Source organism: Salminus brasiliensis, chromosome 23 (genome assembly GCF_030463535.1).
Source record: "Salminus brasiliensis chromosome 23, fSalBra1.hap2, whole genome shotgun sequence".
NCBI classification, from domain to species: Eukaryota; Metazoa; Chordata; class Actinopteri; order Characiformes; family Bryconidae; genus Salminus; species Salminus brasiliensis.
In genome coordinates, this window is record NC_132900.1 from 29,848,721 (window position 1) to 29,862,379 (window position 13,659).

The 13,659-nt window shown below is 47.1% G+C and overlaps 1 protein-coding gene across 9 annotated transcripts in view; it reads right to left on the minus strand.

The window, feature by feature from the left end:
- Positions 1-13,659, minus strand: part of LOC140545530 (muscleblind-like protein 1) — a 129,049-nt gene that overhangs the window by 15,581 nt on the left and 99,809 nt on the right. For all 9 annotated transcript variants that reach the window (XM_072668316.1, XM_072668322.1, XM_072668323.1 and 6 more), the window contains 2 exons: positions 10,419-10,589; positions 273-485 (listed from right to left, as the gene is read on the minus strand). In XM_072668316.1, coding sequence (XP_072524417.1) covers positions 273-485; positions 10,419-10,589 — 384 coding nt within the window. The remainder of the gene's footprint in view (positions 1-272; positions 486-10,418; positions 10,590-13,659) is intronic.

Genomic DNA, 13,659 nt, shown 5'->3' on the forward strand with positions numbered 1-13,659 from the left:
GACAGTTCTCTGAAACTCTGGCTGAAGTTGCGACAGTTCTACACTCTATGTCCAAAAACTTGTGTCACGGAATGCAATCAAATCCTCACACCTATGCTCCTTCAAAATCTAGTGGAAAGCCTTCCTCTCTGGACAGTAGAGACAGCTACTCCAACAAAAGCAAGATTAGCAAGAAGACAGAATGAATGAGCAGGTGTCCAAATACTTTTGTCCAGTGAGATATATATATAAATATATATGTATATGTATATATTTGACGGGTCTGAACTCACCTCCAGTCGATCTGTCCTCATGAGCTTCTGTGCAGCGGCGGCAGCTGCGGCCGGCACGGGGACGTTGGGGCTGCTGGTCACTAGTACAGGGGCGCTGGGGAGGATTTCGGTGGGCACCAGACCCGGAGACACGGGGCCCAGATACGGGTTGAACGCTGCCGCGGCCGCCGCCGTGGCGTTGGTAGCCAAGCTTGGTGTGACGGAGAACATGGGCTGCAAATACACACAACAAGAAAAGAGTCTGAGATTCAAGAACGTGTTCCTGCAGGCAGAATAAGGAGAACATCAGCAGAACATTGCTGGCCACTTTATTGGAAATGCCTGGTCAGTGGACAGTGAATGGGACTACATGGCAGGTGTTTCCAATAAAGTGGCCAGACTGTAGAATGTATTGGATTATGTGTAATACAGTTGAATACATTCAGTGTATCTGACCATGGTTCTACAGGTCCATGTCCAAACACATGTTCCACTTGCTTGTTCTGATATATAGTCAAAAGTTAGGACACCCCATGATGACCTTAGGAACACCCCCCCATTTTTCCAAGTAGCCTAGAAGTCTAGAAAAGTCAGAATCAGGAGCAGAACATCGGCTGCAGATCAGAACCTGGGTAGGGAGGATTCTGGAGGAGCCTGTCTCATGTCACCATGGAAGATCCCCATGGCCAGACCCAAAGGGCTCTCTGGGGCCTTCAGAAAGAAGTCTGGGAGTCTGGGAAGAGGTTTTAAAAAAAAGATGTTCCAACGTCCACCAAATCATAAACAACATGACCCTATTGGCACCATGCGTAATTCCAGGCGTGGGCTGGAGGGGTATAAAGTCCCCCAGCTTTGAGCTGTGGGGCAGTGGAACTATGAGGGAGCTGGGGAGTTGTCCTCACAGCAATGCCCTAGTAGAAAGCCTTCTTCTTCCCTGGACAGCAGAGACAGTAGTTACTCTTTTAAACAATAAACGAGCAGGTGTCCCAATACTTTTGTCAATTTAATACATGTTAAAATACAATTCCTATTTTTTCCCCCCACATGACTCTATATTGTGCAAATACCTTATGGCCGAGGCTCAGTGCGGCTCAGTGCGGCTCAGTGCGTGGGTGCAGAGTTTGGGTGATGGAGTGCAAAAAGAGCAGAGCTGGGTGAGCGCTGGGTTAGAGAACACGGTATACTGGAGTGTAGGGTAATGTCGTGTTGCTGTAGGCACAGAGAGAAAGGCTGCACTTTGACCCGCCTCGCCGCAGCTCAGAGCAAGCGTTTCTAATATAAAACCCCTAATCTAAAACAAGACCGCTGTTTAATATGAACGCTACCTCCAGCACTTGAATATCATTTGCCGGGGCTGACGCATTAGCGCTATAGCCTAGCCTCCTGTGCTTTAGAGAGAGAGAGAGACGTACATAGCTAATAACCTTAATTAGCTTCTTTCATCAAAGGGACCATAAAGCCGTTTTGGTGGAATGAGGTGGGCGTGTCCCATGCCTCAGAACACACACTGCAGGTCTGCAGTCTTTACATTGTGACAAATTTGCTGTTTTTTGTTTGATGGCGCAGATATGTACACAGTGGACAAAAGTATTGGGACACCTGCTCGCTTACTGTTTGTTCCCCAATGAAGGGTTGATAGAAAAAGTTGAGTAACTGTCTCTACTGTCCAGGAAAGAAGGCTTTTTCAACTAGATTTTGGAGAAGCATTGCTGTGAGGATTTGATTGCATTCAGCACCAAGAGCGTTGGATAACTATTGGATGGAGCACCCCCATCCATCATTCCAGAGAACACAGTTGCACTGCCCAACAGCTCAACACACACTCGACCAAAACACACCAATACCAACCAAATACTAATACCTGCTCTGTGGTGGTCAGTCCTGCGGGGCCCTGACCACACCATTGAAGAACAGGGTGAAAGGAGACTAATAGAGGATGATAGAATGGACAAGGAGGTGGTATTAATGTTTTGGCTGATTAGTGTATTTACCCATTATATACCAGGTACTTACAGTACATAGTAAATAAAGTCCTGCTCTGCTGTATATAGTGAACAGTGTAAGACTGTAGCTCATTGCCTGAATTTGGGGAACTCCTCCTCTGGGCCACATCACATTTGCAGAATTGCAGACTACAAGGTGATGAGTGAGGTACTTGAATCAAAGGGAAGGAAGGTTGGAGAGGTTGCTGATGACATAATAGCATGCTTTGTTCGAGAGCAGAATTACAAATACGGAACTGCGATTCTGGGAAATGCACTAGACTAAACCGCTTACGGAAACGGACCGGAATCCCTAATAGGGGACAAATAAAGGTTCTACAAAGGGTTCTTCGGGCCCTGCCACAGAAGAAGCGCTTTCCAGTTTTCACGCCAAAGTTCCTGTTTTAAAGATACTAGGTTTTTGCACAACACACACAGACAACATACACTATCTGGACAAAAGTATTGGGACGTCTGCTCATTTATTGTTCCTTCACTCCCAACTCCACATCATAACCCATCTCAAAAGTATGGGATGGAGCGTCTGGGGGGGTGGCGAGGTCAAATCCCCAGCCAATGGTGCTTCGACATTAGCGTCGAAGAGAGAGCACCATCGGTTGTGCTTCCTCTGGGTGAATAGATGGCGCTCTTTCTCCCCTCATCACTCTAAAAGTGATGTTGGCCAGCACAGGCGCCAGGCTAGCTGGTGTGGTGGAGCTGGAGACCTGGGTGGAGCACCATCATCATTCTAGAGAATCCACTGCTCTACAGCTTGATGCAGCTGGGGGGGCTTTACACCCCTCTAGCCCACGCTTGACATTAGATGCCAATGATGCCAATAGGTTCATGATGCTTATCTGCTTCAGAAAGTCCTATTCTATTGGCAGTACTTCTCTTCAGGAGCTAAGCAAGCTGTGTGTGCATTTGCACGTCTGTGTCAGCAATGGGTGCAACTTAAAGCAGCTGAATGCATTCATTAAAAGGGGTGTCCACAAACATTTGGACATGTTGCGTCTACTGTGGTCGTCTGGTCGTCTCCTTTCTGAGGATGGACAGGGATTTGTATTAGAGATGCAAGGCTGTTACCCACCAGCTTCGGCCAAACGGGCTCTGTAATCCAGGACATCTCTGAGATGGGGAATTAGCGGGGCCTAATTAGATCACCTTCAGCTGATCACCACGCATGAAATTAAATCCAGCCTCGCCACATCAAAGACAGGCACGGAAATACAGAGGGGACGCGAGAGAGGGCCGGGTGGCGTAGGGCTGGAAGAAAGGGAGAGGTGAGACGACTATCCCATCCTTTTTCATCTCTCCGTGCCTTTGTGCTCGTCCTCTTCTTCTCTTTAATGCCGATGCCTCTCTGCGCCTGCCTCACCCTTCCTCTATTCACTCTCTGCGGGTGGTGCGAACTGAAGAAATACCCCCTGCCTCCGCCTCTCTGTTGCTGGGACATCTATAGCCTCCCAAGCAACCCCTCCCATCCGAGGCCTTTATTGTTGCCTACGTCTATCGGCGTATATCTACCTGATAAGAACCGAAGCGGCCCAACCGCAGCTTCTCTCGAGACTATGGGACTAAGGGACGCTATATGGACAAAAGTATTGGGACGCCTGCTCACTCATTCACTCTTTCTTCTGAAATGAAGGGAGTTATCTTGCTTTTCCTGGAGTGTCTGTCTCTACTGTCCAGGGAAGAAGGCTTTCTCCAGCATTTTGGAAGAGCATTGTGGTGTGGAATTGATTGTATTCAGCAACAAAAGCGCTACTGAGGTCAAGAAGTTTGGGAGATCACCACCCCACCTCATTTTGAACCTCATGTCTCTACCCAAACGTATTGGATCCAGCATTCCAGAGAACACAGTTCCCCTGCTCCACAGCTCAACACACCCTAAAAAACACCAATACCAACCAAATACTAATACCTGCTCTGCGGTGGTCAGTCCTGTGGGGTCCTGACCACACCATTGAAGGACATGGTGAAAGGAGGCTAACGTAAGGCTAAAGTAGAGCAGAGAAACTGATGGCCTAGCGCTCAGCTCATAGTACAGTGGACAGTGATTCTGGAAACAAGGAGGTGGTGTTAATGTACGGGGGGCCCTGCCAGGAGTTTTTGGGCCCCATGAAAAGATATTGCACTGGGCCCTTCAACTCTTAACTATCTATAAAAGTTAATACATTTATTAGGGTCAATTGTAGGCCCTTAGAATTGCCCTAACCTATCCCTGTTATACAGCGTCTCTAGTCAGACCATTACACCCCTATTATTGAGGTCTGATGTTGAGTGATGATGATGATGACGACGATGAAGAAGAAGAGCCAAAAGTAAACCGTAATGCTGAAAAGGACGATAACCAGGCGGACTGTCATCATCACGACTTATTCTGGTAGCGTGTCCTTGGTGGAATTGCTTGTTTTTTGCTTGTACGTTTTTGTCCTTGCTGCACATTTCTAACACATTCCTGGCTGCTCTCGTCCCTGAACCTGGACACCCATGCTCTTTAGAAAACGATGGCCAGTTTGTTTTTCGTAGAGAGAGAAAGAGAGACAGTGAGGGAGGGAGGAAGGGAGGGAGGGAAGCACTGCATACTCTGTGCCTAATAGCCTGTCAAATAAAGTATGCACATACAAAATATCCTCCCACACAGTAAACCTAGCTAACACGCTCTTAAGCAGCGATGCAAAGCCTGGACGCTATTTTCTTCTGGACATGGACGCTTTCCAACAGGCCCTACCTCTCATTCGTCTTGCTCTCACAAGTTACTGTCCAGGAAGCTCTCTTCTTCATTGCAGTGAAGAACGAATGAATGAATGAAGTCAAAAACTGGTAAAAGGTCCAGTTTATATGTGATACACTGTGTGGACAAAAGTATTGGGACACCTGCTCATTCATTGGTATCCTGCTTTTGTTGAAGTAACTGTCTCTACAGCCCAGGGATGAAGGCTTTTGACTAGTTTTTGGAGGAGCATTGCTCTGAGGATTTGATTCCCGTCAGCTGCAAGAGCACTGTTAGGGAGGTCAGGATGTTAATCGGAATGATCACCACCCCCACCTCATCCCCCAACTCGCCAACTCATCCCAAAAGTACTGGATGGAGCTCCGCCATCCATCATTCCAGAGAACACAGTTCTACCACTGCTCCACAGCTCAATGTTAGGGGGGCTTTATACCCCTCTAGCTCAGGTGTTCAAGGGCCAGGGTCAGCCATGCTACAGTACAGTACACTACAGTAGGAAGGTTGCTTAAGGATCTAACAATGGCAGATTTGCAAAGCTGGGTATTAAACCCACAACCAACTGAACAATAACCTAGAGGTTCAATCACTGAGCCACCACTGCCCCAAACAGCGCAGTCAGAGGGTAAGTTTGGCCATGTTACAGTGCTCTAGGGGGTTAAGTACATTGCTCAATGGCCCAACAGTGGCTGCTTAGCAAACCTGGTGGCTGCTTAGCAAACCTGGGTACTGAACCCACAACCCTCAGAACAGTAACCCAGAGCTCTAACCACAGAGGCACAGTCTGGGTGAGGCTACAAGTGAGGAACTGGTACAGAGTATAGGTATGGTTAAGGGCCTTGCTCAAACAGTGGCAGTTCATTAGACCCGGGTATTGAACCCACAACCCTCTGAACAATAACCTAGAGGTTCAATCACTGAGCCACCACTGCCCCAAACAGTGCAGTCAGAGGGTAAGTTTGGCCATGTTACACTGCTCTAGGGGGTTAAGTGCATTGCTCAATGGCCCAACAGTGGCTGCTTAGCAAACCTGGGTACTGAACCCACAACCCTCAGAACAGTAACCCAGAGCTCTAACCACAGAGGCACAGTCTGGGTGAGGCTACAAGTGAGGAACTGGTACAGAGTATAGGTATGGTTATTAGACCCGGGTATTGAACCCACAACCCACAACCCTCTAAACAATAACCCAGCGCTCTAACCACATCTCCAAACGTTGGGCTGTCTGAATATACATCTCCATGTAACAGTGAAAAGCTGGATGCCTTGAAAGGGTTTCTTAGGGGTTTACTTGGTCTGGGTGGTAGAGCAGTGGTAGAGCAGTGGTAGAGCAGTGGTCTCCCGGCCCCTGATTAACAAATCCAGTCCGAACAGGTCTATAGTGCACAAATTTAACTAGGGTTATCTTTTGTTTTTTTTTTATATGTGAGTCAGATCAGGTATGATTTCCGCACGGCTAACGTGTTGAATAACAGCAGCATTAGAGCTGCCCACACTAAAGCTTAACCTTCAGACACACATACACTTACATACACACACACACATTCACTGCCACAGGAGTCTTTATATAACACTAATGAAAATGACGCTCTCCTTACATAATCATGATATACAGAAACTTTATTCACTAGCTGCAGCCTTTTAGCATAACATTTCCATCCCTGAATTCTAACACAGCTTTAAATCTCATGCAAATGGGATTTTATACCAGTTGTTACTGTCCAGCAAGTAGCCACTGAGCACAGGGATGGAAGGGGGTGGCAGAGAGAGAGAAAGAGAGAGAGAGAGAGACAGAATCAGAAAGACAGCACAAGAAAGTGCTGTTAATTTACCCACAAAGAGAGCAGGTGGGGCCCGCGGGGATACATTGTACTTGCTGCGTTTGAGCCGAATGGGGCCAAATATGCAATTAAGGCCGCTTTCACAATACCTTTTTGAGCCGTTTCCTGGAGCATCGAGGGCCTTGATCAGTTCTAAAAAGCACAAGCAACTGAAGAGCAGTGTCCAGGACCTTCAGCTGGAACGCCAGAAACTGTGACGCAGATACCTTAGCTTGAGGCATGCAAAAACGTAGCTAATGGAGGCACAGCCTTATCCAAAGAAGTGGGAATGAGGGGAAATACCTAATCCCAAATACCTAAACCCAAATGCTCACATTGCTGTAGGGGGTTCCAGCAGAACCATAACAGAGCTGGAAAACGGCCCGATTCCAAAACCCCGAAACTGTTACATCACAGTCTTGACTTGTTATATAACCCCGCCCACTGGAGAAAGCCCCACTCAGAGCTGGTGAAGGTGTAAAATGTGACCCTGACTTTGGGAAAATGTGGCGTTGTTGATACCGGTGAGCAGCTCATCACCTTCAGACTCTGCTAGTCATAGGAATACGGGTTGCTACAGGAACCTGGCCTTGTGACCAGGTGGCTTTTCTTGTGCCAGTGTCCAAACTCGGCACATGACGAAATGGGGATCTGCACTAGGCTAAAATCTGATACTAGCAGGCGGTAGCTTTTACTGCCTCTTCTCTGTTTCTCAAGAAAGCCAAACATAGAGGGCAAGGCTAAAAGCTAACTCTCTTTAGCTTGCTAACAGCCCTGAGAGGACACAACGAAAGGACGGCAGCACTAGCCGATAAAACTATGCCACGATAGGTGGAAAATCGAGTGTTTCATTCCAAGGTAACGTAACAGGGTGGTAAAAAGGCTTAGTTAAATGACGTCAGCGACAACAATTTAAAGGCAGCTTAGTTTGGGATGGTGGTTTGGTGTGAAATGCAAGTGGTTTATGGTCAAAACCCCCAGAACTGTCCATCTCGTATCACCCAAACTGAATTTCCCCTGCTCTAACACAGCTGTCTGGACTCAAATCAGACGGCTCAGGGTTGATAACCCTGTCCTAACCCATTCCGTCCCCCTCGCGCGAAGTTTGTATTAGCGGCCTAGCACCGTGTGCCGCAGGGAAACAGCAGCCTTCTCCCTTCTTTCACTCTGGCACTGCCCCGAGTTTGACCGATGAAGTGTCAGCGTGGATTTTCATCTCCTCGCTCGGGTCCTGCAGTGGAGGAACAGCTTGGCAGTGACAGCTCTTGCGTTAGCTCACTGTCTAAAGACGAAAGTCCCCTCAGTGCTTAGTCTTTCTCTGCCATCTCTGACCTCTTTTTTTTCCCTTCTTCCCAAAGTTAGTCGCTAGCAGTTCCCGGGCGGATACTGCACCGTCGCTTTGACAGGGCAAGCATGGCTCAAGGTAGCACATGATACAGTTGGGACTCGAACCTGAAACCCAGCTGAACGGAAGGCAACAAAAGGATTATGGAAGGAAGTTGGCGTGTCGAACAGACACTGCAATGATTCGTGTGGCCATTTTGCCGAATTCCATTATGCAGCGGTTAGTTCTGCTTCTCAAAAGTTCCTTTCATTGGAAAAATCACATGGCAGCACAGCTGTGACTGAACTACTGTTACAAAAACTAATATTCACAGCCATGCAGTTAGGTAGTTAACTGTGCAAAGGCCCACCCTTCAGTCCTCCACCCTTGTAACTGCGGTACTCTCAGAAATCACAAATATAATAGACCCTATAATAGAACCCTGTGGGACTCCGCAAAATACACTACACTGTTACCAAATAATTCAAGGTAGTTTCTGCATTATGATTAGTTACAGAATTGGAAACTTCTAATCAAAAGGTTAGGGGCACAAGAGTGGAAGCTTAGCAGACCCGGGTAGTGAGCCCACAACCTTGTGATCAATTACCCAGTGATTTGACCTGATGATGAGTTTATGCAGTAAAAAGAAATTCCAGTGAAATAATGGTCAAATTACACCGAAATACAGCTTCCAAACAACAGCATTCAAGCTTTCGAGTAGCGTTTATGACTTCTATCAGGAGATTATATGTTCGAATCCCATTGAACACTTGGCAGAGTCCAAGAGGCTTTGTTTTGTCAGAATTGTGTCCCAACTAGTGGGTAGAAATTTGCCAGAAGAATAAAACTGGATAAAAAAGGGAGTTTTCATTGGATAACATTTACAGAATGAAGCTGTTCAACAGCCTTTTAACCTTTTTATACAGCATTTTCATTGTTTTTGTACAGTAATGATATTTACCGCTAATTAACAGTTTTACTGGCAGATTTTTACTTTTTTTTCTCCAATATTTTTTTTTTTTACGGTGTAGCTGTAGGGTATGTTTCTGCGCTGCCAAGTCTTTACTGAGCTTTGTTGTTGTTGTTGTGGTTGTGGTTGTGGATAAAGCTGCTCACTGAGCATCCCCAAGTTTTTATTTTAAACTCACTTTGGCTTTCCAGCCTTTTCACCTCCTACACAGCTGTTGTCCTGTCTGGGCTTGATCTGGGCTTGTTCCCAGTGTCTGATGGAAGCAGACCCAAGCACTTTATTTCAGGTCACTCTGCTGACATTTTCGCATGTCTCAGTGTGATGTCAGTTTTTCCAAGTTCTTTTAAGCCCCGAATTTCGGCCTAGTAAGGACTTTATCCATGTGAAATGTCGCTGTGCCACCCTGCTTTGCAAATGTACCGGGCCACCAGTGAGCACCTCTCAAAAGCCGCCATGGACGTTCAATACCACACATAAACTGGAGACTGCAAGGGTTAAAAGTGATGTGTTTATATGTATATATATATATATATATATATATATATATATATATATATATATATATATATTAAACTCTTGACCAGCATAGGGTAAGTTTTCATTTTCATTTAATGGTTTAGCTGGTCTACCTGACCAAGCTGGTCCCACCAGTATAATTAAGCTGGTTTAGCAGCATTACCAGCATTTCAAGCATGACCAGCTGGTCCACCAGTATGCTTGGTCATGCTGTTCAATCAACATGACCACACTGGCCAACCAGCTTTAGCAAACTAGCCCACCAGTTCAACCAGCTTGTTGATCAGCTTGGTCAAGTTGGTCAAGCTTGTCTATCAAACTCATATCCAAGATGACCAGCTGGTTTACCAGCATAGGGCATGTTTTTGCCTGGACGACCAGCTTTTCAACCAAAGACCGGCTTAGACCATCTGAAACCAGCTACCAGCAAAAGCTGGGTAGAAATAGCAGCTTTTATACCTCAGTATTAAAAGGGTGAAGAGCCAGGCTCCATGTGGACCACTGAATGGGGCTGGGGGGTGGGGGCTGGGTTGTGCTATACAGCATTACACTCAATATGCACTTCACTTCACTGTGACATTTATGATGAGAAAAGATAACTGTAGGTAATACCAGTGGGTCAGTGTGGTGGGGAACAGAGCGCTTGGGTGGTCTATGTGTGTGTGGTACATATATACATTTATATAAGCCGTGTTATTATTACATATAGGTGATTATATATGCGATGCACATGGGAGATGTGAACCTCTATGTCCTGAAATTGTATGAAAACAAGTGTGTGTGTGTGTGTGTGTGTGTGTGTGTGTAATAGTCCATCTCACCACAGGCTGCAGTTGTGTGCCAGGCATCATGGCATTGGCCAGCTGCATCTGCTGTGCGAGCATGGCCATATTCTTCTGCTGGATCAGGTTATTCCTGCCATTGATCTCCAGCTGTGTCTTCAAGTGTGGCGGAGGGTGCAGGTACTTACAGTTCTCTCTGGAGCAGCGGCCCTGAGAGAAAAAGCGAGAGGAATTATTATTATTATTATTACTATTATTATTAATTATTAATAATATTATTATACATATAGACATGTATTGTTATTTACTTTATTACTATATTTGTATTGTCCACATTAGCTGTATATTATATGTGTATAGGAGAGTTTAGGGTCCAGCTACACTAAATGGGACAAACGTCCAGCAGAAGCTCTGCACGCTGAATTCTGCAGAATGAAAGGCTTCTTAAAACCCAAAGAAAAACACCAACCAGTGGCTGCAGGGCAGAATTAGGCCAATTCCCTCTGATAATAAACACAGCCACAGAGCCCAGAACTGACCCCTGAACACAGTTCCCTCTGTCAGATGGATCCGAGGCTCTCTAACAGCTGCTAATGTGCAGCAGCCTCACAGTAGCACTGCCCCACAGCCCAGTTTAACCAGCAACCAGCCCATTATACACAGCAACGCTGCCCCACAGCCCAGTTTAACCAGCAACCAGCCCATCATCATGTGAGTAAGAGACAGAGAGAGAGAGAAAGATAAAAGGAGAGTGTGGACAGGGGACTCAGAGAAAGAGAAAGAGAGAGAGAGAGTGTGTGTGTGTGTGTGTGTGTGTGTGATAGAGAGAGAGAGAGAGAGAGAGAGAGAGAGAGAGACAAAAAAAGAAGAAATAAAGGGAGTGTGAGAGACTCCGAGAGAGAGAGAAGAAGAGAGATAGAGAGAAAGAGAAAGATAATAGGAGTGTGTGAGAGAGATACTCAGAGAGAGAGAGAGAGAGAGAGAGAGAGAGAACCCCACAGCTTGTATTAACAAGAGAAAGAGGGCGAGAGAGAGAGTGAGAGAGGCCCAGAGACAAAAAAAGGAGAAATAAAGGGAGTGTGAGAGACTCCGTGAGAGAGAGAGAAGGGAGATAGAGAGAAAGAGAGAGATAATAGGAGTGTGTGAGAGAGAGACTCAAAGAGAGAGAGAGAGAGAGAGAGAGAGAGAGAGAGGGAGAGAGAGAGAGAGAGAACCCCACAGCTTGTATTAACAAGAGAAAGAGGGCGAGAGAGAGAGTAAGTGAGAGAGGGCGAGAGACCACAAAAGGAGAGATAAAAGGAGTGTGAGCGAGAGAGAGACAGACAGACAGACAGAGGGAGAGATACAAGGAGAGTGTGAGTGAAAGAGAGACACGGAGACACACAGGGAGAGCGAGGGAGTGAGAGAGAAAGAGAGAGAGAGAGAGAGAGAGAGAGAGACACTCCGGTATGTATTCCTCTCAGGTGCAGACGGACTGCGTCTGGGAGATGGGGGTGATTATATTCGTATAGCGTGTCTGAAGCTGCGCGAGAACAGGAAGTGGATTGTAATTCAGACGCTCATAAAGCCTGCATAGCTCTCTCTCTCTCTCTCTTACTCTCTGTTTATCTCTCTCTCTCAGTATCTCTCTATGTCTCTCTCCCACTCTCTTTCTGTTCTCACCTCTGTGCACATAGCGGTCCCATGCTGTCTTGTGCTACACTCCCCATGAATACTGAACAGATTTGGCCAGAAGGGGGATGTGTGTGTGTGTGTGTGTGTGTGTGTGTGTGTGTGTGTGAAGAGAGTGTGTGTTGTCAGCCATCAGGCTGTAATTACCCAGGAGCAAACAAAGGCTATCACGCAGGATGCGGCTGATGACCCACCCCGGCCCCCTGCTAAAACACTGACACACACCGCCCTCCCTCTGTGTGTGTTTGTATGTGTGTGTGTGTGTGTGTATGTGTGTGTGTGCAGACTCTACCAGTTACATCAATACCACCATTACGTACTGACCACTGTGTTTGGCCCAGAAAGACCAAAAAGACTCCCTGTCTGTCCCCATCTCTCTCTCTCTATGTTACATTCTGCCTGAATCACCTCTCCCCACCCCCCACTCGTGATTGGCTGGGAGACGAATGACTCTGCCTGGCAACTGGGCGACGAAGCGAGCTAATTGGCCGGCAGCCCAGTGCCTGAGTGGCTTCCAGCTCCATGCTGCCTCCGACGGTAACCTTATTTAACTCTCTGCATGTGATCGATTGCTGCTAATTGCTAAATTCTTTTCCCTTTACAGGGCTGTCCCCCTGCCGCCCGAGGGGGCCGACTGCGCCTGTACCTGTATTAACGCTGCCCTCCTCGCTGCCTTAAAGGGACGGGTCAGCCAAAGAACAAATGTACACCGTGTTCCCCGTTACCCCAAACGCAGTCGATTAGCAAAGACACGTGCTCTGTTTGCTCCTTTGGTTTCACACTGGTGCGATGAGGCTAATGTGGCTAACAAGTCAGCGAAGTGAAGGTCACAGACAATAGCTAAAGGGGCTGTCGACTCGATGACCTTAAAGATTTAGGACTTGATGATCATTAAGCAAAGTCGAAGCTTCCAAAACAAAATAAACGCTAAACCAGTAAAACTCTCTGGTTGACCAGCTTAGCACTTCTACAAGCATGATCAACCTGCCCAGGCTAGACTACCACTATGATCAAGCTGGACTATGCTGGTTGACCAACATGACCAGCCTGACCATGCTGGTCGGCCAGCATGACCAGCAAGACCAGAATGACCAAGCTAGTCGACTAGCATGACCAGCATGACCAGCATGACCAAGCTGGTCGACTGGCATGACCAAGCTGATTGACTTGCATGACCAGCAAGACCAGAATGACCAAGCTGGTTGACCAGCATGACCAGCAAGACCAGCATGACCAAGCTGGTCGACTGGCATGATCAAGCTGGTTGACCAGCATGACCAGCAAGACCAGCATGACCAAGCTGGTGGACTGGCATGACCAAGCTGGTTGACTAGCATGACCAAGCTGATTGACCAGCATGACCAAGCTGATTGACCAGCATGACCAGCAAGACCAGCATGACCAAGTTGGTGGACTGGCATGACCAAGCTGGTTGACTAGCATGACCAAGCTGGTTGACCAGCATGATCAGCAAGACCAGAATGACCAAGCTGGTCGACTAGCATGATCAGCAAGACCAGAATGACCAAGCTGGTCGACTGGCATGATCAGCAAGACCAGAATGACCAAGCTGGTCGACTAGCATGATCAGCAAGACCAGAATGACCAA